At 44.7% G+C, this 26,100-nt stretch overlaps 3 protein-coding genes across 3 annotated transcripts in view; 2 read left to right on the forward strand and 1 right to left on the reverse strand.

Moving 5' to 3' along the window:
• Positions 1–8,412: 8,412 nt before the first annotated feature.
• LOC135272892 (small proline-rich protein 2A-like) lies at positions 8,413–8,631 on the forward strand. Its single transcript, XM_064371601.1, has one exon. The coding sequence runs from the start codon at positions 8,413–8,415 to the stop codon at positions 8,629–8,631; it is 219 nt and encodes a 72-aa protein (XP_064227671.1).
• A 7,317-nt stretch (positions 8,632–15,948) lies between these two features.
• Positions 15,949–20,205, forward strand: LOC135272887 (leucine-rich repeat-containing protein 71-like). Its single transcript, XM_064371598.1, has 8 exons — positions 15,949–16,046; positions 16,904–17,039; positions 17,117–17,200; positions 17,299–17,388; positions 18,467–18,611; positions 18,816–18,914; positions 19,634–19,722; positions 20,170–20,205. Exons 1-8 carry the CDS (start codon positions 15,949–15,951, stop codon positions 20,203–20,205), a joined length of 777 nt encoding a protein of 258 aa, XP_064227668.1.
• A 214-nt stretch (positions 20,206–20,419) lies between these two features.
• LOC135272888 (rho guanine nucleotide exchange factor 11-like) overlaps positions 20,420–26,100 on the reverse strand; it is a 57,761-nt gene continuing 52,080 nt past the window's right edge. Inside the window, 7 exon segments of the mRNA XM_064371599.1 lie at positions 20,420–20,477; positions 21,127–21,326; positions 21,556–21,803; positions 22,718–22,813; positions 23,861–24,223; positions 24,524–24,742; positions 25,647–25,708. Of these exon segments, the coding sequence (XP_064227669.1) occupies positions 20,420–20,477; positions 21,127–21,326; positions 21,556–21,803; positions 22,718–22,813; positions 23,861–24,223; positions 24,524–24,742; positions 25,647–25,708 (1,246 nt within the window).

Consider the following 26,100-nt stretch of genomic DNA (forward strand, 5'->3'; position numbering starts at 1 on the left):
AGAAACCTAGTGTCTACAAAAAATACAAAATTAGCTGGGCCTGGTGGCACATGCTGTAACCTAAGATATTCGGGAGGCTGAGGCAGGAGAATTGCTTGAACCCAGGAGTCAGAAGTTGTGGTGAGCTGAGATCATGCCTTTGCACTCCAGCCTGGGCAATAAAAGAGTGAAACTCCATCTCAAAACAACAAAAAAAGAATTTATTGTTTAATTTCCACAAATCTGTGAAATTTTCAGTTTTAATTAGATTACAGGTTTTTTTCTTTTTTTAAATTATACTTTAAATTCTGGGGTACACGTGCAGATTGTGCAGAATTGTTACGTAGGTATACACACGCCATGGTGGTTTGCTGCATCCATCCCCATGTGACCCACATTAGGTATTTCTCCTAATGTTATCCCTTCCTATTCCCCCCACCTCCTGCTATTTCTCCCCTAGCTCCCCACCCCGCAAGAGGCCTCAGTGTATGATGTTCCCCTCCCTGTGTCCGGGTGTTCTCATTGTTTAATACCTACTTATGACTGAGAACATGCGGTGTTTGGTTTTTCTGTTCTTCTGTCAGTTTGCTGAGAACGATGGTTTCCAGCTTCATCCATGTCCCTGCAAAGGACATGAACTCATCCTATTTTATGGCTGCATAGTATTCCATGGTGTGTATGCACCACATTTCCTTTATCCAGTCTATCATTGATGGGCATTTGGGTTGGTTCTAAGTCTTTGCTATTGTACAGTGCCACAATGAACATATGTCTGAATGTGTCTTTATGTAAGAATGTTTTATAATCCTTTGGGTATATACCTAGTAATGGGATTGCTGAGTCAAATGGTATTTCTATTTCTAGATCCATGAGGAATCACCACACTGTCTTCCACAATGGTTGAACTAATTTACACTCCCAACAGTGTAAAAGCTTTCCAATTTCTCCACATCCTATCCAGCATCTGTTGTCTCTAGATTTTTTAATGATCGCCATTCTAACTGGCATGGGAGGGTATTTCAATGTGGTTTTGATTTGCATTTCTCTAACGACCAGTGATGATGAGCATTTTTTCATATAGTTGTTGGCTGCATAATTGTCTTCCTTTGAAAAGTGTCTGTTCATATCCTTCATCCACTTTTTGATGGGTTTTTTGTTTTTTTCTTGTAAATTTGTTTTAGTTCTTTGTATATTCTGGATATTAGCCCTTTGTCAGATGGGTAGCTTGCAAAAATCTTTTTTCCCATTCTGTTGGTTGCTGGTTCACTCTAATGATTGTTTCTTTTGCTGTACAGAAGCTCTTAAGTTTAATTAGATCCCATTTGTATAAGTTTTCAGTTTTATTCTATTGTGATTGGGAAAAGTACTTTGTATGATTTTAGTCTTTGAAAATATATTAACTTGTTTTCTAGCCTAATATGTGGTCTATCCTGGAGAGTGTTCTTCCAAGTTCTCTTGAGAAAACTTTAAGGTGTATTCTGCTCCTTTCGGGTGGAGTGTTCTATATTTGTCTGTTTGGTCCAATGGCTTATATATTTAAGTCCTCTATTTTTTTAAAATTCTGTTATTTTAGCCATTTTTGAGAGTGAAGTATTCGAGTTTTTAGCATTTATTATACACCTATCAATTTCTTCTTTTAATTTCTCTCACTTTATCTTTGTATATTTTGGAGTTCTGATGTTTAGTAAATGTATGTTTATAACTTCTATAATTTCCTGATGAATAAATCTCTTTAACAATATACATGTCCTTTTATAACAGTTCTCAAAATTAATTGTGTCTAATGTTAGTGTATCCACCTCTGGTCTTTCTGGATTTACTGTTTTCTGTATATTGTTTGTCTTTCAATACAGTCTGATTTCTGTTTATTTGATTTTTTGGTGGTAAATCTAATTTATTGTGTTTTATCCTTTGCGTGTACTCAAAAATATTTTTTTGTGGTTTCAATGGGGATTATACATACTATCCTAAAGTTATATTAATCTAATTTGAATTAACAACCATTTAACTCCAATCGCATTGAAAAGTTGACTTATACCCAGCCTGGCTGACATGGTGAAACCCTGTCTCTACTAAAAATACAAAAATTAGCTGGGTGTGGTGGCACGCGTCTGCCTGTAATTTCTGAGGCATGAGAATTACTTGAAACCAGGAAGCAGGGTTGCAGTGAGCCAAGATCATGCCACTGCATTCCAGCCTGGGTGATGGAGTGAGACTCTGTCTCAAAGAAAAAAAAAAAAAGAGAGAGAGAGAAGTTGTACAATCCTATCTTCTTTTTATGCTTAGTTCACAAATTACATCTTTACACATTGCGTGTTCACTAACATGGATTTGTAATTATTTTGTATACATTTGCAATCTAATTCTTGTAGAAAACAAAAAATGGAGTTACAAGATAAAATTACAATAATGCTGTCTTTTATGTACCTGTGTACATTTATCAGAGATTTTTGTATTCTCATACAGTTTCAAGTTTCTCTCTAGCATTTTTTGAATGTCAGAGGCTCTCTTTATCACTTCTCATACAGAAAATCTAGGGGCAATGAACTGCCTTAAGTTTTGATTTCCAAGAATGTCATAATTTTGCCCTCATTTTTAAGGACAATTTTTCCAGCTGTAGAATTCTAGGTTGAAAGAATTCTAGGTTTTCTTTATTTTCAATATATCATCCCACTGCCTCCTGATCCTAAAGACTTTTGGTAAGAATTTGGTCAACTATTTGCTAAGGATCTCTTAGATATGATGATTCATTTCCCTCTTGCTGAGACTTTTGGTAAGAATTTGGTCAACTATTTGTTAAGGATCCCTTAGATATGATGATTCACTTCCCTCTTGCTGCTTTCAATAGTCTCTCTTTTGATAGTTTAATTATAATGTATTTCAGTGTGGGTGTCATTGAATTCATTTAACTGGGAGTTTGTTGTGCTTTTTGTATGTGTAATTTTACACTTTTCAGAATTTGTATAAATGGAACCATACAGGTTATAGTCTTTGAGACTGACTTTTTTTTTTAACTTATCAATTTGCATTTAAAATTCAGCCATGTCTTCATGAGTCTTGATAGGTCATTCCATGTTATCACTGCATAGTATTCCAGTGCTTGCTTGGATGTGATGCACCACAGTTTATCAATGTAATTATTAAAGGGCATCTTGGTAGATGACAGATCTTGGAGATTATGAATAAAGCTGCTATAATCATTTGAATGCAGCTTGAAATTTGTTAGATCAATTTTTGAATGTGCTTTTGCTGAATCATAGCATAAAATTATGTTTATCTCTTTAAGATTGTGAATTGGTTTTCACTTTTCTCATAACGTTTCTGGTTTATGTAACCTTTCTAATACTTCCAGTAGAATTCGGATCTCTTGTCTTATATGTTAGAGTTCAAACAGTTTTTTTCTCTCCAAATTTTTTCACAATTTTGTCTGTGTTTCTTTGTTTTCCTTTTTGACTTTTTTGGAGGGAGACCATAACTTATGCACATTCACTATCTTGAAAAGATTTTTACAAGGAGAAGTATCTGATTCATTCCATCATTTACCACTTATCCTTCTTAATCTCATTGACACTGAGCATACAGGAGTACTTTATATTACTAATAGCTCTTGAAATTATGCTCTTAAATACACTGATCTAATATACACAGAAAATAAAAGTAGAATATATAGGGTCTATTCTCTTTGGGAAGGTTAGTGCTAATGAGCTATTCAGTTTCTTATAAGGATTTATCCTAAAATTTAGGTTATTTCCCACCAGAAGGAATGTGATATTTAAATGAGCAGTTTTTAATTGTCCTACACAGCTAACCACACCAACAGCAAACTAAATTGGAGGTAACTTTATATATATTTTTCACATAGAATGCTAAATGTATATACATACTATTTATTTTACACATGAACAAATTGACATATTGCTATTTATTGTATTTAGACTTATTTTCTTATATAAACTGAATTCAGAGGAAAGTCTTAGAGAGTCCAAACAACAAGGAACAATTGAAGTATCTGGTTTCTATCCTTTGCTGTAAATTTCTGCTTAGATTAACTCTCATTTTCATCACATAGGATAAGTGTCAAAATCATCCCATCTTACTGTTTCTGCACACTTCATTCAAATCATATATTTGCATTTGCTTTCTCCTAAAAACTGTGGCACACAGTTAAAATAAAGATAATATAAAAAGTCTTAAAGTTGAAGCAAATAACTTTCTGAACCATAAACGAACTCAATATTTTGCTTCTATCTCTTTTATTAACAACGTGTTACGTTAGTATTTTGAGTACTATCTGTAGCCTGTGCTAAGTACCTTATATGCAGTCTCTGATTTAATTGTTTTCTCATGACAGTTTAGTCGCAGGTACTATATTATCACTATGTTCTAGGATCCTTACTGCCTGTCCTACTAATTATCCATTTCTTCCAATTTCATCATATTATGGCCAATTTATGCTTTCTATCCACCTGGCTCTTGGTTAGTGGAGAAACTCATTCCTGATTTCTTTTTACTATGGTATGATCTCCCAATTCTGGTGAATTGTTTCATAGATACATATGGCTGTGGGGTGTCTGTGGCTTCTGCGTGTATATGTCAATGCTATGAGGATGGGGATTATTGTTGGAGTTTTCTTCAAGACAGATTTTAGAAGGGATGTGATCAAATGTAGAGCCATAACAATAAAAAAAACTACTTACATCCAGCCCCACCTTTAGTGTCTGGCCAAAAATACTGAAAAGAAGGAAGACTGTTATCTCACTAATTAATCAATAGACAGGCTTGTCTGTTGATGGCTTTTCAAAGTAGAATTTTAAGATTACTTACTCAATAAAGGTAACATTTGGCGAATATTTTGAAAAGTAAAACAAGAAAATAAACATCATCTCTAATTATACCAGTCAAATATAATCACATTTAATATGTTGTTTTATATATTGCCTAACATTAAATAAATATATGTTAATGAAAATACCATCATGGCTTACATAAGTTTTTAGTAGAATTTGAATGTTTTAAAATGATAAGTAATCTTCCAAAATATCCTTCTTAATTATCTTCAGAATTCTCCCATATTCTACCTGATTCATCAAATTATGGAAAGACAATGGAGACTAAGCCTTCCATTCAGAGATGAAAGCAGAAGGCAGATATGTGTGGGGACTCACAGTTACCATTTCTTGGAACATAAAAAGAATATTTTACCATGATTCCTGTTTCTTAATTTTTAGAACATATTTAATTTTAAATCTTCATTTTCCAGCACTGCTTTGTTTAGTGGAAAGTATCATAGTAAAATGTGAGATAACGTGTTAAATCAAGTATTAGACCAAATAAAAGTTTTTGTTCTTTCCTGTCATTTTTAGGTACTAATAATTCATACTTAATGATCCCCTAGAAAATTAGGAAGTAGAAGTAATAGGAACGAACCTAATGCTATCAGACTCCTAAGGAATATAAAGCTAAGCTCTTTAGACATGAAGATAGATGATAGATAAATAAGGCCCCTGGTGTGTGTGTGTGTGTGCATGTGTGTGAAATATGCTGGGCTCCCTGTCTGAGGGCCTGGATGCCTTAACTTGGGGAAACTGTGCCTGTTAGCTGCCTCTCTTCATGTGGTGGCTGTTCTTCATGTAGCTCATCTGTGTGGAACTGTGAGTTTCAAGTTCACCACCTCAACTCGTAAAGTGACCCTGGTTGAGATCCTGGGTGCACTAGGGCTGCTGCCACTCTGGCGCCTGCACTGCCATGATAAGCAGCATGTTTGAGTGGGGTGTCCTCAGAAGGGGAGTCTCAGGGTGTGACCCAATTGTATTATGTCACACAGTGATCTCATTTGGCAGCAAATTCTTCAATTTTGCATGGCAGACATCAGACATTTCTCTATGGATTTATGTTTTAGATGTGATGTGAGGCTCTCGGGTGGTAGTAGGGGACCTATTGCATAAGGGACCTTTACTTGGCCCAGTGAAATGCTTGCCACGTATAATAGTCTATAGGAAGCATTTTGTGAGAACATCATTTGTAAACACCTGGCTTCATGGTGCTGACATAATGGCTCTATTTTTGTAATGTTCTGGCTGGTGATGATCTTGGCCAAGCCCTTCCTTACTGACAGGATCAACAGCTGTTCTGGGACCCTAACCTGCTTAACTGAGGGATGTGATGCTGGGTGGATTCAGCACGCCTGCCTTTTCTGGAGCACAGCTGTTGACTTCTCCGGTGATTCTGAGTCTTTCCTCGTCCTCATTCTCCTCTCTTCTTATTCACTTATAAAACCACTTTTCTTGGAAAGCTTCCTGATTAATGGTCCAGATAAGGAAGCTCCAGTAACATCACTTTAAAGGTTAAATATACAATATTTAGAAAGCCTCATTGATTGCAGGAAGAGTTTAAGAAACACGTGAAAGAACAATTTTGAAAATTTGTTTCTAAATGCACTAAATGCATTGACAACATATGTGTTAACAGTATGTACCAAAATAGAAAGATGAGAGGTATACATTGGGGTGTGAGTTGATAATCTAGCAATTTGTGGGACTGGAAAGTTTATGGAAAAGACAAAAGAAGAACATGCAAACAAATTAAAAAGCACTGAGAAACATCTAAAACCTGTTTGGAAATAGAAATAATACATATTAGACTACCCTTCATTTGTATTTTCCCCCTGATTTCAGACTTCAAGCGCTCCGACTTTCCTCACTCTGCAAACCTACTTCTAATTATTTACATATGATAATGTGAGTCTATGCATCTTGTTCTCTATAGGATTTTCACAGGGAACCATATACACATGGTTCCATGCATAGATTTTGAGTGAATGCTTGTAACTTCAGTTTCCTTCTCTCCACTACCTTTTATAAATAAAAAGGCTGTAGTTCACATCTTTGATGGCGGCAAGTAGCAAACGTGCTGGGGAGACTAGATCTCACTCTGGAATCTGTCCTGGGATGCAAGTGCCTCCCAGGAGGCACTTGTGGTGTAGAAGACAGCTTCAAAGAGGAAAGGAATATAGGTAAAAATCTGGGTTTTTATGACAGAAAGGTGGTAAATTTCTGTCTTGAACAGGGTCAGCGGATAGCACACGTGATCAGCTTGCAAACCCAGAGGTAAGCATTTTTCTCCCCTGTGTGTAATCCCAGGGAGTTGATGTGACCTGCCTGTCATCATGGAACTTAGCAAAGACAATGCCAGGCCCAGTTCAGGCCTTTGTTAGGTCTCTCCTTCCTTCTAGCACATTGGCCAATTGTACAAGGAAAGTAGACGCAGAATTGGGTTCACGTACAGCAATACGGCATTCAGCTAAAGTGGATCAGGGTGGGAAGTTTTAGGATTCAGGGGAGTTAAGATAGGAAGGGATAACTGTTCCTAATCAAGAGCGCCCTTGACAAGCAGTTAGAGAATCCCCCAATTTTCTCTCTAACATAAGTCACTGAAACTGAGAGCTAAGGCAGGTCCTCTGTGAGTCAGGAGCACTTAACTCAGTGGGGAGATCCCAGAACAGGATATTTCCTAGTTTGAGAATCCCTGTCATGCCAGCTAAGGATACATTTGCATTTTAGTTGGGACATTGCTGGACCAGCCCAGTTTTAGGCAGTTCCACTTCCCAGTGGGTGGGGTAGCAGGCCCTATAAAGATATTCCCTGCTGTGAGACTCCTAAACTCCTGGTACCCGAGCATCGATCTGCTTTGGAGAACCTAGTGAGTCTGCTTCCTTGAGTTCCTCTGTGCTTTGTGCCCTGAAATGTTGAATCTAATCGGTTATCAGCAAGTTTGGTTGATCCAATTCTGTGACCATGGGTTTGATGCTACTTAGTAGATGGAAATTTAGAATTAGAGTACAATGATATGCTATTTTAGCTTGTTTCTTGTATACACTTAGGTGTCTATAAAGACAGAGAAATGAATAGGAAAGCTTTGATTTGGAGAAGAAGAAAGAACAAAGTATTTTTTTCTCATGTTTTCTTGGTGTTCTTTTCAAATGTTTGTGACTTAATAGGCGGAAGAGCCTGCAATCCATCCCAAACAGCCCTTTGTTCTGTGCTCAAGTCAACCCACTGGAACTTTACAACAGATAATGGTGGTAGAAACGGCGTGTGAGATTGCCCATGGTATCTGAACGTCTCACTGCCTTTCCTGAAGGTGTAATTTTCACAGAGATAACATGCTTGGTTCATTACTGCAGAGATATTTTCTTTGGAAAAATTGTATGAGAAAACACAGGATTTCCCAGGGCCAAGGAAGCAATTAATTTGCTAAAGTGGAAGAGAGAAATGAGGGAGTCATTAAAAGGCAGATAAGACTTTAAATAAATTTTTGGAGACTGGAGAAATAATATCCCATGGTGTTACATAAGCTTTGGCTTCTCTCTCTATAGGAACCCCTTCCTGTGAACACTGTCATATCATTTCTTTCAGGTTCTGAGACTCCAGCAGGATGTCTTACCAACAGCAGCAGTGTAAGCAGCCCTGCCAGCCACCTCCTATGTGCCCCATGCCAAAGTGTCCAGAGCCATGTCCACCCCCGAAGTGCCCTGAGCCCTGCCCACCACCAAAGTGTCCAGAGCCCTGCCCACCTCAGCAGTGCCAGCAGAAATGTCCTCCTGTGCCACCTTCTCCCCCCTGCCAGCAGAAGTATCCACCCAAGAGCAAGTAACAGCTTCGGGATTCATCAGGATCATGAAATGATGAGGATAATTGGCTCATCTTGTTCCACAGCTTCACCTGCATCTTCTTATCAAAGCCTACCGTGGTTACACAGGGAGCTTCTTTCCCCTTTGCCTGTGATCTGCCTGTGATGATCCCTGACAGCAAAATGTTTCCTTTTTGAGGCTGCCATACTGCCACTGTCCAGGTGGAGCTGAGAAAAGAAAGTCCTCAGCTGTGCCAGCTCTCACAGCTTCGGAAGAAAGAGCAGCAGCTCTCTCCCTGGGAACCATCAGAGAATTCTGTTGATGTGTTCTGTGTCTGTCTGTCACCTGGGCATGAGCTTCTCCCACCTGTGCAATTGTCACTTTTCTTTCACTCCCTGAATAAATCATCTTTGCATATATATTTGTGAATGAATCTTTTGCTTCATTTTGAATCTGCTTTATTAGCAAGTATACAATTATTTGGGTTTCTTTCCATCTTTCTTTCATCCATAGGCAGGATCTCACAATTATTGTTATCTGAATTTTGGGTCGTATCAATGATTATTTTCATATCATTTTAAACCCCTTTATTTTTCCTTAATTAGTTTTTGATTGATTTGAGGAACAATTCAATCAGAATTTTAATCTCTTTATTGCAAACTGTGGAAAATAATATTTATATCACAAATTTATCTTAGGCATAAAATGGAATTAGTATCAGGAATTCAGCTGACACATCGTTACTACTCATTTTATAGTAGTCTATTAGCAGCAGTACATCATCAGAGAAATTCAAATCAAAACTACAATGAGCAAAGGAGAAAATGGGCAGTTGTTCCGTGTGCATTAAGTTTTACTTTTGCAGGATAGAAATGTTCTAGAGATACATCGCATAATAATATCAGTGTACTTAACATGTCTAAACTAAAAAAATTGTTTTATTTGTGCATAGAAATACAATTGATTTTTGCATATTGATCTTGTATCCTGTAATCTTGCTGAATTTGTCTGTAAGTTCTAAGTGTGTGTGTTTGTGTGTGTGTGTAAGAATTTCTTAGGTCAGCTCTCTGTATCTGTGGGTTCTGCATCTGTGCTGCTTTTTTTGTTTGTTGGCTGTATAAATGTCTTCTTTTGGCAACTGTCTGTTGATGTCCTTTGCCCACTTTTAATGGAGTTGTTTGTTTTTTCTTGTAAATTTCTTTAAGTTTCTTGCAGATTCTGGATATTAGATCTTTGTCAGATAGATAAACAGCAAAATTTTCTCCCGTTCTTTAGGTTGTCTGTTCACTCTAATGAGTTTCTTTTGCTGTGCAGAAGCTCCTTAGTTTAATTAGATCTAATTTGTCCATTTTTTCTTTTGTTGCAATTGCTTTTGATGTTTTTGTCATGAAATCTTTGCTGAAGACTATATCCTGAATGGCATTGCCTAGATTTCCTTCTAGGGTTTTTTTTCCCCCATAGTTTTGGGCTTTACAATTACAGTTTTTACAATAGAACCAAAAACAATAAAACATTTAGAAATAAAATTAACAAGAGGACAATGATATCAGCAAGATGGATGACTAGAGATGCCCAGTTCTCCCACCACCCTCACAAAAACAAACCAAAACAACAAATAACCAACTACATTTGGATTACAGTGTCTAAAGGAGAGCACTGGGATAAAGCACAGAAGTGGTGAAACCCATGCGGAGCACAGAAATGTAGGACATCCAACAGACTAAATCAAGCAGATGAAGGAATTTCAGAACTTGAAGGTAAGTTTTTTGAAAGCATCATTTTAATTTTTTTCCAGTTAAAGGAAAAAAATTAGAAAAGAGTGAAGAAAGTCTATGGGACTTATGGGACACCATTAAGTGAACAAATGTTCACATTATAAAAATTCCAGGGGATGAAGAGATAGTGAATGGCACAAAAAGCTGATTTAGCAAAACAATAGCTGAAAACTTCCCAAGTCTTGAGAGATATATGGACATCAGATCCAGGAATTTCAAGATTCCCCAACTGATTCAAACCAGAGCTGTCCTCTCCAAATCATATATTAACCAAACTGCAAAAGTCAAAGACACAGAGAGAATCCTAAAAGCAGGAAGAGAAAAGCATCAAGTCACATATAAGGAAATCCCCATAATTTGACTATTAGCAGATTTTTCACCAAAAACCATGCAGGCCAGGAGAGACTGAAATGATATAGTCAAAGTGCTAAAAGAGGGAGGCTCCAAGGTGGCTAACTTAAGGTATATTATACTTACTTCCATTACTAAGAATAATCAAAATAGAGAGTAGATAATGAAACTTCAAATAGATGATCCAGAGCAGACACTGGAATTCAGCAGGAAAATGATAAGAAATACTAAAACAAAGAAAGGAAGAAGAAAGAAATTAGGCAGCCTGCTTGCCGATGATAGGCTGGGAGCCAAGAGAGACTCCCCAGTATGGGAAAAGAGTAAATGAGAATCAATATTGTGAAAATGGCCATACTGCCCAAAGTAATTTACAGATTCAACGCTATCCCCATCAAGCTACCAATGACCTTCTTCACAGAACTGGAAAAAACCACCTTAAACTTCATATGGAACCAAAAGAGAGTCCGCATAGCCAAGTCAATTCTAAGCAAAAGGAACAAAGCTGGAGGCATCACACCATCGGACTTCAAACTATACTACAAGTCTACGGTAATCAAAACAGCATGGCACTGTTACCAAAACAGAGATATAAACCAATGGAACAGAACAGAGGCCTCGGAGGCAACACCATACATCTACAACCATCTGATCTTTGACAAACCTGACAAAAGAAATGGGGAAAGGATTCCCTGTTTAATAAATGGTGTTGGGAAAACTGGCTAGCCATGTGCAGAAAGCAGAAACTGGACCCCTTCCTGACACCTTACACTAAAATTAACTCCAGATGGATTAAAGACTTAAACATAAGACCTAACACCATAAAAACTCAGAAGAATATCTAGGCAAAACCATTCAGGACATAGGCATAGGCAAGGACTTCATGACCAAAACACCAAAAGCATTGGCAACAAAAGCCAAAATAGACAAATGGGACCTAATCAAACTCCACAGCTTCTGCACAGCAAAAGAAACAGTCATTAGAGTGAATTGGCAACCAATAGAATGGGAAAAAATTTTTGTAATCTACCCATCTGACAAAGGGCTGATATCCAGAATCTACAAAGAACTAAAACAGATTTACAAGAAGAAACAAACAAGCCCATTCAAAAGTGGGCAAAGGATATGAACAGACACTTTACAAAAGAAGACATACATGAGGCCAACAAACATATGAAAAAATGCTCATCATCACTGGTCATTAGAGAAATGCAAATCAGAACTACACTGAGATACCATCTCACGCCAGTTAGAATGGCGATCATTAAAAAATCTGGAGACAACAGATGCTAGAGAGGATGTGGAGAAATAGGAACACTTTTACACTGTTGGTGGGAGCATAAATTAGTTCAACCGTTGTGGAAGACAGTGTGGTGATTCCTCAAGGACCTAGAAATAGAAATTCCATTTGACCCAGCAATCCCATTACTGGGTATATATACAAATGATTATAAATCATTCTACTATAAGGACACATGCACACGAATGTTCATTGCAGCACTGTTTACAATGGCAAAGACTTGGAACCAACCCAAATGTCCATCAATGATAGACTGGACAGGGAATATGTGGCACATATACACCATGGAATACTACACAGCCATAAAAGATGATGAGTTTGTGACCTTTGTAGGGACTTGGATGAATCTGGAAACCATCATTCTTAGCAAACTGACACAAGAACAGAAAACCAAGCAGCACAGGTTCTCACTCATAGGCGGGTGTTGAACAATGATAACATGTGGACTCAGGGAGAGGAGCATCACACACTGGGGGCAGTTGGAGGGGCAGCCAGGGAAGGGAGAGAGGGGGTGGGGAGGGTGGGGAGGGTTAACATGGGGAGAAATGCCAGATACAGTATGCACTTAAAGTAAAATAAAAATAAAAATAAAAAATAAATAAATGAATAAAATAAAATATTATGCTAAGTTAAAGAAGTCAGATACAAAGGACCACATATTGTTTAATGCTATTTATATGAAATGTCAAGAATAGGCAAATTTCTAGAAACGGAATGTAGAGTAGTGGTTTCTAGGGGTCTGGGGGCAGGGGAATGAGGATTAACAACTCATCAGTATGGAGTTATTTGGAGGAGTGATTAAAGGGTTCTGAAATTAGATAGTGTTGATAATTGCATGAACTGTGAATGTATGAAGGACTATTGAATATACACTTCAAAAGGGTGAATTTTGTAGTATGTAAATTCTGTGTCAATAAAGGTATTTTAAAAACAAAGAAAATGGGCTCTTTTGTAAACATAAATGCAAGAGAATAGAAGGAAACCAAAAATCTGAAGAGATAAAATCCAGAGTGATTTGAGAGACAAAAGTCCATCAAAACTCAGGTTTGCAGGTAAGATTAGATTAAGTTTTGATGTCATCCCACCTAAGTTTATTTTTCCAAATAATGTCAAAGGAGCCACGGTAAAGGAAGAAGACATGGAAAAAGGAAGTACAAGAATTTCATCTGTGAAAGAAATGTGAGTATAGTTACTAGCATATAGAACTGGCTAGAAGCAAACAGATTAGAAATCCACTAAATTTTTGAGGAATCATGTTTCCAAAGTAACCACAAGCAGGATCTGAAAATAAAATGAAATGAAGCAAAACAGCTTTTCAAGAGCCTTAAATGACACTTGGTTAGAAAGTGAACTGCATTCTTCCAATCCATGAACATGAAATTTTTTCATTTGTTTGTGTTATCTATGATTTCTTTCAGCAGTGTTTTACAGTTCTCCCTGTAGAGATGTTTTATATTCTTCCTTTCACCTCCTTGATTATATGTATTCCTAGTTATTTTTGTGTGTGTGTGTGTGTGCGGCCATTGTAAATGGGATTCTGTTTTTGATTTGACTCTCAGCTTGAACATCATTGATGTATACAAATGTTACTGATTTTGTACATTGTTAAATGGCCATACTGCCCAAAGCAATCAACAGATTCAGCATCATTCCTTTCAAACTATGAATGCTATTTTTCACAGAATTAGAAACACCTATTCTAAAATTCATATGAAACCAAAAGAGAATTCAAATAGCTAAAGCAATCCTAAACAAAAAGAACAAGGAATCACATTACTTGCCTTTAAGCTATTCTATAAAGCTATAGTAACCAAAACAGGATGGTACTGGTACAAAAACAGACACAGAGACGAATGAAACAGAATAGAGAACCCAGAAATAAAGCTGCACACCTACAGCCATCTAATTGTTGACAACATCAACAAAAATGAGCAATGGGGAAAGAACTCTCTATTAAATAAACGGTGCTGGGATAACTGGCTAGCCATGTGCAGAAGAATGAAACTGAACCTCTATCTTTCACCATCTGAAAAATTAACTCAAGATGGATTAAAGATTTAAATGCAAGTCCTCAAAATATAAGAATCCTAGAAAAAACCTAGGAAACACCATTCTAGACACTGGTCTTGGGAAAGAGTTTATGACCAATTTCTTTTTTTTTTGAGACGGAGTTTTGCTCTTGTTACCCAGGCTGGAGTGCAATGGCGCGATCTCGGCTCACCGCAACCTCCACCTCCTGGGTTCAGACAATTCTCCTGCCTCAGCCTCCTGAGTAGCTGGGATTACAGGCACACGCCACCATGCCCAGCTAATTTTTTGTATTTTTAGTAGAGACGGGGTTTCATCATGTTGACCGGGATGATCTTGATCTTTTGACCTCGTGATCCACCCTCCTTGGCCTCCCAAAGTGCTGGGATTATAGGCGTGAGCCACCGTGCCCAATTTCTTAACAATTGTAACAAAACTAAAAATTGACAAGTAGGACCCAGTTAAATGAAACAGCCTCTTCACAGCAAAAGAACCTATCAACAGAGCAAACAGACAACCTGCTAAGTGGGAGAAGATATCTGTAAATCATCTGACAAAGGGCCAGGCATGGTGGCTCACCTCTGTAATCCAAGCACTTTGGGAAGCCAAGGCAGGCAGATCATGAAGTCAGGAGTTCAAGACCAGCCTGGCCAAGATGGTGAAACCCTCTCTCTACCAAAAATTCAAAAATTACCCTGGTGTGGTTGTGGGCATCTTTAATCCCAGCTATTCGGGAGGCTGAGGCAGAGAATTGCTTGAACCCAGGAGGTGGAACCTGGGAGGCAGAGGTTGCAGTGAGCCAATGGGAGGTCAAATCACACCATTGCACTCTCAAAAAAAAAAAAAAATCATCTGCCAAAGGTCTAATATCCTGAGGATATTATCCATAAGGAACTCAAACAACACTACAAGTGAAAACCGAATAATCACATTAAAAAGTGGGCAAAAAACATGAACAGACACTTCTCAAAAGAAGATACAGTAGTGACCAAAAAACATGAAATAATGTTCAACATCACTAATCACCACAGAAATGTAAATCAGGACCACAATGAGATACCATCTCACACCAGTTAGAATGGCTATTATTTAAAAAGTAAAAAAACAACAGTTGCTAGCAAGACTGTGGAGAAGAGAGAAATTTTATACACTATTGATGAGAATGTAAATTAGTTCAGCCACTGTGGAAAGCAGTTTGGAGATTTTTCAAAGAACTTAAAATGGAGGTACCATTTCACCCAGCAATCTCTTTACAGGGCATATATACAAAAGAATATAGATTATTCTAACAAAAAGACACATCCACTTGTATGTTTATTGCTGTACTATTTACAATAGCAAAGTCATGGAATCAACCTAGGTGCCCATCAACAGTGAATTGGATAAAGAAAATGTGGTACATATACACCGTGGAATGTTCCACAGCCATAAAAAAGAATGAAATCATGTTCTTTGCAGTAACGTGGATGGAGTTGGAGGCCACTATCCTAAGCAAATTAATGTGAGAACAGAAAGCTACATATCACACGCTCTCACTTGCAAATGAGAGCTGAACATTGGATACTCATGGACATAAAGATGGCAACAATAGACACAGGGGACTAATAGACGAGGGAAGAAATTGAAGGGGTTAAGGGTGGAAAAACTACCTGTTGGGTTCTATGCTCACTATCTGGGTGATGGGCTTATTCATATTCAAGCCTCAGCATCACACAATACACCCTTGTAACACACCTACAAGTGTATACCCCTGTATTAGCCCATTCTTGCATTGCCATAAAGAACTATCTGAGACTGGGTAATTTAGAAACAAAGGAGGTTTCATTGACTCACAGTTCCATAGGCTGTACAGGAAGCATGGCTGGGAAGGTCTCAGGAAACTTACAATTATGGCAGAAGGCAAAAAGGAAGCAGGCACATCTTCACGTGACAGAGCAGGACGAGAGCGAAGGTGGAAGTGCTACACACTCTTAACCAACAAGATCCTGTGAGAACTCACTCACTATCATGAGAACGGCAAGGGGGAAGTCTGCCCCCATGATCCAGTCACCTCCACCAGGCCCTCCTCCAACATTGAGGATGACAGTCTCACATGAGATTGGGTGGGAGCACATAACCAAACCATGTCAACTCCTAAATCTGAAATAAAAGTGGAAACTATAGAAGAGAAAAAAATAACAAAAAATTTTAAAAAGAAAAGTGAATTGCCAAGTTACCTAACCAAGAAGGGCATAGTCCACAGTACACACTTCAGGTTTGATTATAGAGAACAGTATAAAAAAGGGATAATTCTACCTATGGCAAAAAAAATGCATAGCAAAGTTAAAAGGAGTTCTTTCCAGAGAACAGAATCAACACCTTAAAAGGAACTTCTGCCACTTCTGGTATATTGGAATGGGAAGAGTGTGGCTTCACAATGCCTGCCCAGTTGGATTTCAGAGTACCAAGGCCCAGTGGCTGCCATGTGTCACCATTATCTTCCTTTGCGCAGGGTAGTTTTGATTTAGTTTTCCTGTATCTGCATTGACATTGGATGCTGAGTAATAGGAAAAACGGCCCATTTGTTTGCTTCATAATTTTCTGAACAAAAGGAGCCATAGGAAGACATGATGGACAGCATGTGACTCTCCCGGCCCTCACCCCTTCCTCTGGGGCTGCCTTGAAATCCCAAGCCATTTTTAGTCCCCAGCCGTCCTTGTCCCCCTACCATCTCGGCAAGGGCCCTCGATTCCTGCCCCTACATCCTCAGACCAGACGGCTCCTCAAGCCGTCAAGAGTCCTAAATTCCGGCGGACGCCCTGCACCGAGTTTCCAGCGACCCACATTCTCCCTCCGGCTGCCCAGGATCGCGCGCTTGTCTCTGCGCAACAACAACATCGATGACCGCGGGGCGCAACTCCTGGGCCAGGCGCTGTCCACGCTGCGCAGCTGCAACCGGATCCTAGTCTCGCTCAACCTGGGCTTCAACCACATCGCGGACGTGAGTGCGCAGCGGGGAGAGACCCGCTGGGAGCAGGTGCGGCTCGGGCGGCTCACGCCTCCCTGACCACCCCTTAGGGCCTCCGGCTTAACTGTTCCCTGCTCTGGCTGTCCCTGGCCCACAACCGCATCCAGGACAAGGGCGCCCTGAAGCTGGCGGAGGTGGGTGTGCCGATCAGGTGGGTCCGGGACGAGGACTGGCCGGGGGAGCCGACCCTGACTCCGCTGGCGTCCGACCTCGGGGCACCCACCTTCCGCAGGTCCTGCGACCCTTCGAGCTGACGCACACTGAGGTGGTGGAGCGCCGGCGCCTCCTGCTGGAAAAAGGGACGCAGGAACGCTCGCGATCGGTGAGGAATCCCCAGGTCCCAGGCCCAGGCCCTCTAATCCTCGAGCCCACCTCCGAAGTCCGCTGCTTTTCAGCAAACTGGACATCCGGTTAAATCTCCATCCTCTGTCATGACTTTTTCCCTCCGACTTCTGCATAAACGTTTGCCAAGCCGCTGCTGGGCGGGCTCTAATTGCAGAACCACCCTATGGGCAGTTGAGTGTATTGGTTAAGAGACAGGACACTAGATTTAGACCATCTGGACCTGAAGTCCGGTTCATCCATATCCTAGCTTGTGACCTTGGGCATGTTACTAAACTTCTTCTTTTAATGGTAGAATATTTTGCTTTATTTCATTATGTGCAGGATATTTGGGATAACTAAACTTTTTTTTCTCTCTTGAGATGGAGTCTGGCTCTGTTGCCCAGGCTGGAGTGCAGTGGCACAATCTCGGCTCACTGCAACCTCCGCCTCCAGGGTTCAAGCTATTCGCCTGCCTCAACCACCTGAGTAGCTGGGATTACAGGTGTGTGCCACCAGGCCTGGCTAATTTCTGTATTTTTTAATAGAGACGGGGTTTCGCTGTGTTGACCAGGCTGGTCTCGAACTCCTGGTCTCAAGTGATCCGGCCCCTCTTGGCCTCCCAAAGTGTTGGGATTACAAGCACAAGCCACTGTGCCCGGCCTGTTATTTAACTTCTCCTTGCTTCAGTTTCTTCATCTGTAAGTGGGGATGACTGTACCTATTTCATGACTGTTGAGAGGATTTAATGACTTAATTCCTGCAATCCATTTAAAATAGCACCTGGCACTTAGCTCAATAAAAGTTAGCTGCTATTTTCCCCCCTCAGTATGACAGTCTGAGATCCTGCCTCACCCTTTGTCTCACCCCCACCCAGGTCCCTCTATTTCTATTTCTTCTCCAAAGCATCTCACCCCAGAGGAGTCCATTACAAATTATTGTAGCATTTAGGCAGGGAGGTGGGTGGGAGGTGCTGTCAGCTCCACTGCTCCCCAAGTACGGGCGCAGCTACCTTTCATGAAACCATTGAGGAGGGGGCTCTGGCTTCTTCCTCTCTCCCTTTCCATTTGTGAGCACAGCCCTCCTCCTCAAGACATGGGGACTCCAAAACAGACTGTGAGAAGAGTCAGATGGTAGGGATCAGCAACAGCGCATTGGTGGACAAGACAGACAAAACGCAGGCAATGAAAACCCCTAAGGGCCTGGGCAAGAAAAAGGAGAAATCATGGGTAGGTGTGCAATGGGACAGAGCCTGGGTGCTGGATGGACAGCGGAGGGGGCTTCCATCACGTGCAGAGGCGGTAGAGGGAAGAAGGCCACATGGGCCTTTGAATTCCCCCTAAAGCCTCCGGTCCTAACCCCTCTCCTTCCCTCACCACTGCTCATCCCCTCCAGAGGTGGGACTTGCACTTCTCTTCTCACCTTCTCCATGGGAATTGACCAAGAAAGAGGAGAAGTCAGGGGCTGGGCAGTTGCCCGCACAAGGAACCCCTAAGAAAGAAGACGCCACAAAGGCAGGCAAGGGGAGTAAGTGCGGGCGCCCCTGGGCAGCACCTTCCCACGTGGAGGAGGAAAGAGTGCTGGGCAGGGTGCAGGAGGCTGTTCTGGGCCTGAGCGCGCCTGCCTGGAGCTCACCTCACCATGTCTCTCTGGGCCTGATTTCCTTCTCACAGTGGGATGACGTGGGGAGCCTCATCCGGCCCGGATGTCCTGAGCCACTGCTCTCCACACCCCCTTCGTCGGAGCTGGAGCTCTGTGGCTCTGTCTTCAAAGAACCCACCCACCTAGCTGGGGTCCCCCTCCAGCCACTTCTTCTTTTTCTTCTTTTTTTTGAGATGGAGTCTCACTCTGTCGCCCAGGCTGGAGTGCACAGATGCGATCTCAGCTCACTGCAATCTCCGCCTCCTGGGTTCAAGCAATTCTCCTGTCCCAGCCTAGCCAGTAGCTGGGATTACAGGCATGCACCACCATGCCCTACTAACTTTTGTATTCTTAGTAGAGAAGGGGTTTCACTATATTGGCCAGGCTGGTTGAGAACTCCTGACCTCAGGTGGTCCTCCCACTTTGGCCTCCCAAATTGCTGGTGTTGTGAGCTACGACGCCCGGCCCCCTCCAGCCATTTCTACTGCACCCAAACCCACGGTTGGGGGGTGTCTTTGCCTCACCTAGCCTGTTCTCTCTGGGGAGGGAGCCTGGGTGGTATCAGAAATGTGCACTGTGCATTCTGGCTCCTCTTCTGGCCCCAGAGGTAACCATCCCTGAGCAGAAGCCAAGCAGGATAAAAGGGATCAAGATCGGGAGCAGAGAGAAGCGCAGCATCTTCCCAGAGTTGGAGGTAAGCTGCCGGGAGGAATGGAGGCAAAGGGCATACCCCTGGGATTCCAGGCTTGCCTGGTACCTCTCATCCCAGCCCCTCCTGGAATGTGGTCTCCAGCCCCATGCGGGTTAACTAGGAGATACAAGTGAACCCCCTCTTCCCTTGGCAGCTCCTTCCGTAACTGTCTCCAGCACTCCAGGAACAGGAACAAAAAAGGTCAAAGTTATTTACAACAGCAAAGATGCACATACAATAAGTACATATTTATAGGACCAAAGTGACAACGGGGAGGGGAGGCACCCACCTCCGCCTGGGGTCTTGTGGAGAAAGAGGGGAGGAAGAAAGTGCATTTACACAGAAGTCTCCTTCTCTCACTTGCACGTCTGAGGGCAGCGCACGTCCAGGCATGCACGCGTACGCACGTGTATGGGGTGAGGGCAGCCGTGGTGATTGGGGGCCTTTCAGATGCAGTCAGCATCCTTAGGAGACACCAGGCCTTAGAGGGTTGGGCTAAGGGAGGGAAAAGACACTGAAACTTGACTCTGATTTGAGCAGACCAAGCAACATGCCGGTCTCCCCCAAGGCCTTGGCTGGATCCGAGTTTCCCCAACTGCCTCCTCCACAGTGAGGACAGTTAGGATCCCCCCACCCTGGGTCCGGTCTCAGGCCAGTCCCTGAAGGAGTGGGGACGCAGGGGATTTGGTGGTTTGCACGGTTATGGTCCTGGTGATGCGGCTGCATCTGCTGCGCTCTCTTCCAGGGGGTGTCAGAGCCTGCGGGAGGAGGATGAAGGTGAGGAATTGGCCAGCCTGAGGCCACCGCTTCCACGTTTTGTCTAGAAAGTGTTCAGGCTCATGAGAGGAGCTCCTTCAGCACCTTCCCTCTCCTCCAGAAACCCTAGTTTCTTGTAGGGCTTGAAAAGGGCTATCTACCGAACTCCACTTGCATCAGCCCCGAAAGCCCTTACGTCAAGTAGGTATGTGCCAAGTCTTCCTGAGTTACAACATAGCATGGCCCACCCAGTATGGTTCTGCGCCATTTAATAAGCACGAGTCTTAGGCCAGCACTGCGGTGTGCACCTGCAAGCCCGTATCTCAAATATAATATATATAAACACACACACACACACACACACAAATAATGAAAATAATTAAAAAAAGGAAAAAAAGTCTCAGATGTGACACCAGGCTCCTCCTGGTTTGTTACCTCCATAGCACAAGGAATAAGAGGGCTCAATTCTAAGCTCCCCATTTTGTGGGGAAGCGTCTGTGGGGTCCCTCTCTGAAGCTGAGGGAATGAATTCGTTTCACTCAAGGGGAAACCAGACTCTCAGAACCACCATCTCTTACTGCTTGGCAATGTGTCCTCACAAATCGGGGGACCTCTCCCTGACGGTAGGTACTGAGAGGGACCTGGCTTCACTCACCATCCTCAGGGCAGGGTCCCAGTTCATGGCTGTTCCCGGAGTCAGAAGCCAGGGGCTCCTTAGTGGGAGGTGAGAGGGAGCCATCTGTCCATCGAGCTGCTGCTGCTTCTGTGTGGAAACTGCCCACAGGCGTGCTGACACCAGACGACTCTCCCCCAAGGGACTTGGGCAGCTCTCTGTGGGCCAGCACCATGTCCTGGAAGAGTTGGCGGGGGATTGTCTGCTCAAGTCCTTCTATTGCTAAGGCTCCTGGGGAAGGGGTCACACTCTGATCTGTGCTGGGCCTTGGGGAAGGGGGTGTGATTTAAGGGTGGCTGGGTGAGCTGGGGGAAGATCCCTGGGCCAGGACAGGATCTAGGGCTCATAGGGAATGGTTTTGGGGTGATGGACTGGAGTCTTGCAGGGACAAGCCCTGTTTCCCTTACCTTGAGCCTGTTGAGCTTGAGGGTGAGCTGCTCAATGGTATGGAAGATCATGCCCACATCCCTGAGGGCCAGGCTTTGGGGAGAGCGGCTGGGGTGTCTTGGATCTCCATTGCCTCCCTGCAGCTGAGGCTGAGGCTCTATCTGCCCTGCAGGGAGGCTGGCAGGCTGAGGGGGGCTCGTGGGTGCCCCTGAAAGGTCGGTGCTTGAGTCCAGGGGTCCTGCTGGCATGCTGACATAAAAGCAGTTCCCTGTCCCCACAAGAAGAGAAAAGCGATTAGGAGGCAAACAGAGAAGTTGGAGCTATCCCCCCGCTCCCGTGGGGTTCCCCAGCTGCTTGATAGTGCAGACCAGGCAGCCCTCTCCAGGTGAAGTCTGAGCACATGGGCCTTGCTCACTGTCTGCCAGCCCCCTAAAAGCCCTGGTCCCCAGCCTTTCTAGACGGTATGTTGCTCAGTCTGGCCCCAACCTGGGGGAGATGCTGAGCAGTGAACTCAAGGGAGAAGTGTCGGGCTGCAGTGTTTTGTTTGGGGAAATGGGAGTGGCTCCCCCTCCTTGAGTAAACAGATCAGGGGCTGGTTTCAGGCTCTTCTTCTAAAAGGAGCGGGCAGCAGCCCTCTCGCCCTGCCTGACTCCAGCTCTGGATGAACTGCAGCCCTGCCCTGCTCCTCTGCCACCCATGCCACGAGCCTCTGGAGGTCCCTCAACCCAACCGAGGGGTGTCAGAGACAGCTGGAGGAAAGATTTGGAGGGTTCCTGACAGGCAGGAAGCTCAGAGAACCACTGTGGAACCTGGGAGGCCCTTTCAGCTGCTTTCCACAGTGACACCGGAGTGGCGTCTGGGGTGGGGAAGCAGCTGCTCGAACATCAGGTGAAGGACACTGGGCTCCTGGCACCAGGCCAGGCTTCCCTGCCCCTCTCACAACTGCAGGCTGGTGTTTATCCCTGCTGCTCTAAACGGGAGCCTGGATAGGTGGCTTCTTAAGGCTGGACGGACAGCACAGGGACCATCCACGTCCTTAGGTCCACATCTTCCTCCTCCCCTTTCCAGGCAGCTGAGGGAGCTGGTGGGTGTGTGTGTGACTGCGGGCAGGGGTCCGGCTCTGCCCTCAGGTCCCACACGCCAGTCCTGGCCTGTCTTTGGCTCCGAGGAGAAAGTTATTACCCGTAGCCTTTGTTCGGCTTTCCACTTCAGGCGGCTCAGGCTCTGACTGGCCACTCTCTGGTAGTGCAGGGACAACCTTGCTGCCTGCCACCTCAGCTGCACCGACACCACCACCACCAGGAAGAGGAGAGACCGAAAGACAAGGAAAAGGAAGGGAGAGCGAGCAGGAAGGAGAGAGGGCAGGAGGTGGGGGCAGGGGAGGAGAAAACGGGAAGAACAAGGTGAACACAAGATCATACACGATGACATCCCGGGCAGCGCAGAGAAGTTTCCACCAATTCACCGAGAGAGAGAAGGAAGGTCAGTTCCCAGAAACCCAGGAGACAGGCAGGCCTCGGGCAGATGGAATGAAAAATGCTACTGGAAGGGAGGCAGACCGGAGCCCCAGGGGAGGGCAGGAAGCCCCTGCCGCGAGACCCCCAGCGTGGAACCCCACCCCGTGCATGCCCCAGGCTTTGTTCTTTCTTGCCACCCTCTCAGACTAGCCCACTCTTCCCGGGGTGGGGACCTTCCTCCTTGGGCTCACTGCTTGGGCCAGGCAAACCTGTCTGGGCTTGTCTCCGCTTTTCTTTTCTCAAGGCCGCCCGTGGTGCTCCCCAACCTTGGCTGCCTTCCTGTCACCTTGCTCACTCCCCAGACCCCTCACTCGCTAGGTGTCTTCCCAGCCTCGTCCTCCACACCCTCTAGTCCCAGCTGCCACCTCTGTTGCCCACGGCGCTGTCGCCTGGCGTGAGGGGCTGCGTGCCCCTGCCCTGTCTGTCCGGGGCTGAGGCTCCTGGGAAGGGCGGCTCTTTTCCCCGGGACCAGAAGCGCAGTGAGGAGCGCTAACAAAGACTGGTTCTGGTAGTTGGTTTGTGCCAGGCAGAAAGAAATGTCCTTATGTGTTACAAAATGAAGTTGAGCGATGATTCACAATTTTCTCTAAAGCCACGCAGATATTAAGCGGCAGAGCTAAGCTCTGAATCTCCACTGTCCACCTCCAAAGCCTGCCTGATATCGGCGTGTCCCCTTCTTCCAGGACCCAGTGTAGGTCTCTGCTCACACGACACCCGGGGGAATACAGGGAAGGAAGCAGCTGTTCCGAAGACTTATCTCACCTAGCAAGGGTGCTTCCCCCACACTGGACATGCCCATTTATTTTACCTTTTCTCACAACTTGGTAATCTCCTGCTGCCTCTGTGCTTGAAGCCTCTTCAGCCGGATTCCTATCCAGTTCTGGAGACTCCCATATCCCAGAATTTCTGATCCTTGGGGGTAGATCTTCTGGAGAATGGAGAGCCACGTCCTCCTGCTCTGGCCGTTCCCCCTTCGGCCCTGGAAGCTGGGTGTTGTCCCCTTCACCCCCAGGGAGGGCTTGCCCTGGGGAGTCTGGGTCCCGGGGGTGAGAGGTGACGCTGATGACAGAAGGTGTGGGTGTCACGTCGTCCTCGGGCTCCCGGGCAGCCTGAGTTTCCATGGTGAGACCTGGCAGCAGGCTCCACAGGATCAGGCGTCGCAGGTTCTCCACTAGAGGTGAAACAGGGTGATGCCTTCCCAGCACGGGACTGCACACCACGTCAGAAGGATCGCTGTGTTGCATCACCGACCCCACCCAAGGTGATGACCTCAGGCACAGGTAGAGCTGGAGGGCTCTGGCCAACTAGCTGGTGGGGGTCGGCTGGGCAATGACATTTGTCGCCGCATCCACCTCTCCTCAAGCACACCAGGGAGAGCCTTTGGGAAGGTGGAGGGTGCAGGCGCCTGTCAGTTTACATAGGCTGTGCGACTGGGGACCAGAGGCTGATGCCAGGGCCTTGAGGCACTCACCATCTTCCAGAGCAGAATCAGTGAGGCCTTCCATGAACAGAGGGCCTGGGAAGGCCAGGTGGATGGGGTTCCTTGTCCTGACGCCCCAGTTCTCTCCATCCAGGGATGTGGAAGGGCAAGGCAGGACACCCAGTTCCTCCTCCTCCGCACTGCCTTCCTGCTTAGGGTCCTCCAACAGGACCGGGTGCTTCCCTTGGACCCTCTGCTCGGGCCCAGTACCTGCTTTGGATGAGAAGACTGCCAGGCAGGGAAAGGGAGAGGGCACGTATGAGAGAGCCCATGTGCAACTTTGGAGCCAAGGGGCTGGGAACACCGAGTCATTCTACCATTGTCACTGGACACTTCCTTTGGCCGGCACTGTCCCAGGCTCTAAGCATACAACAGTAAGCAAAACAAATAAGATCCCTGCCCATGCTGAGCATACATTCTAGTGGAAGGACACACAAAAATAGACACTTCAGTCAGTTATGCAGTTTGTTAGAAGGCGGTAACTTCCACGGGAAAGAAGAAAACAACAGAGTAGGGTGTGAGGGCTGGGCAGTGCTGGCGTTAAACAGATTGCGTGAAGGGGACACAGGAACAGATGCGAAGGAGGTGCAGCGTTAGGAGGAAAAGCATTCTAAGCAGAAGGAAACAACAGGGACCCAGCCAGGAAGCCTGAGATTTCTCCTGAAACCCAAGACCCCAGGTTACTCCACACACAAGCTCTCAATGAGAACGCCGTCCCCTCTACCAATCCCATCACGGTAAGTGCATCTGAAGCCCTTTGAGCACCCCGGCCCCCCATGTTTCCCATTCCTGTAGCTACGGCACGCATCTCTCTCCCCAGCAGTAATCCCCGGCTGGAGGATGCAGGGGACCCCGCCAGGCTGCTCCTCTTCCTACACGGCTGATGCCATCACCCAGAGAGGCTGGGTGGGAATCTCTGGTCAGGTGAGTGAGCTCACACTTGCCTAAGTCTATTCAGTCTGCTCTCCTTCCTCCTCCAGACTCTTTCTCCCACCCTGTTTCTTCTATACTCTTCATCAAAACCTCACACCCTGGGCCCTGATGGCCTCTCCCATCACCCCCATACTCACACCCAACCTGTGCTGGCTCCCACTGCACAGTTCAGGGCCCTTACCTCCAGGCAGCTCCCCAGGTTCAGGTTCACCATGGAACACGTCTGAGTCATCCAGTTCTACCCTGAAGGAGGAAACCAACCCAGGGTGAGATGTCATGAGATTCCATCATGGACTCCTGTGTTAGAATGGGCGATGGAGTAGGATCTGAGGACGGTGTGGGGCCTCCTCACCTGGCTGGTTTGCATGGCAACCCGGTGAGGGGGGCTGCTGGCTGAGCTTCTCTGGTCCCCTGCTCTACACCCCCATCACCCTACTTCAGGCTCAGGCTCTATTACAGCCAGGTGGCAGGCTGTATGGGAGCAGACAGGGACAGGAAGCAGGGACAGGGGGCATGTTCTTCCATCTGCTAGCACTTGGGAGCTGTCTGCTCCCTGCTAGCATTTCCCTGTTGTGGCTGTCCACCCCTGGGGTGAAGAACTTAGAAGCAGCAGGAAACAGGCGGTTTGGAGTGGA

This window comes from Aotus nancymaae, unplaced genomic scaffold (assembly GCF_030222135.1).
Source record: "Aotus nancymaae isolate 86718 unplaced genomic scaffold, 86718_ANA_hifiasm-v0.15.2.pri h1tg000141l, whole genome shotgun sequence".
Taxonomy (NCBI): domain Eukaryota; kingdom Metazoa; phylum Chordata; class Mammalia; order Primates; family Aotidae; genus Aotus; species Aotus nancymaae.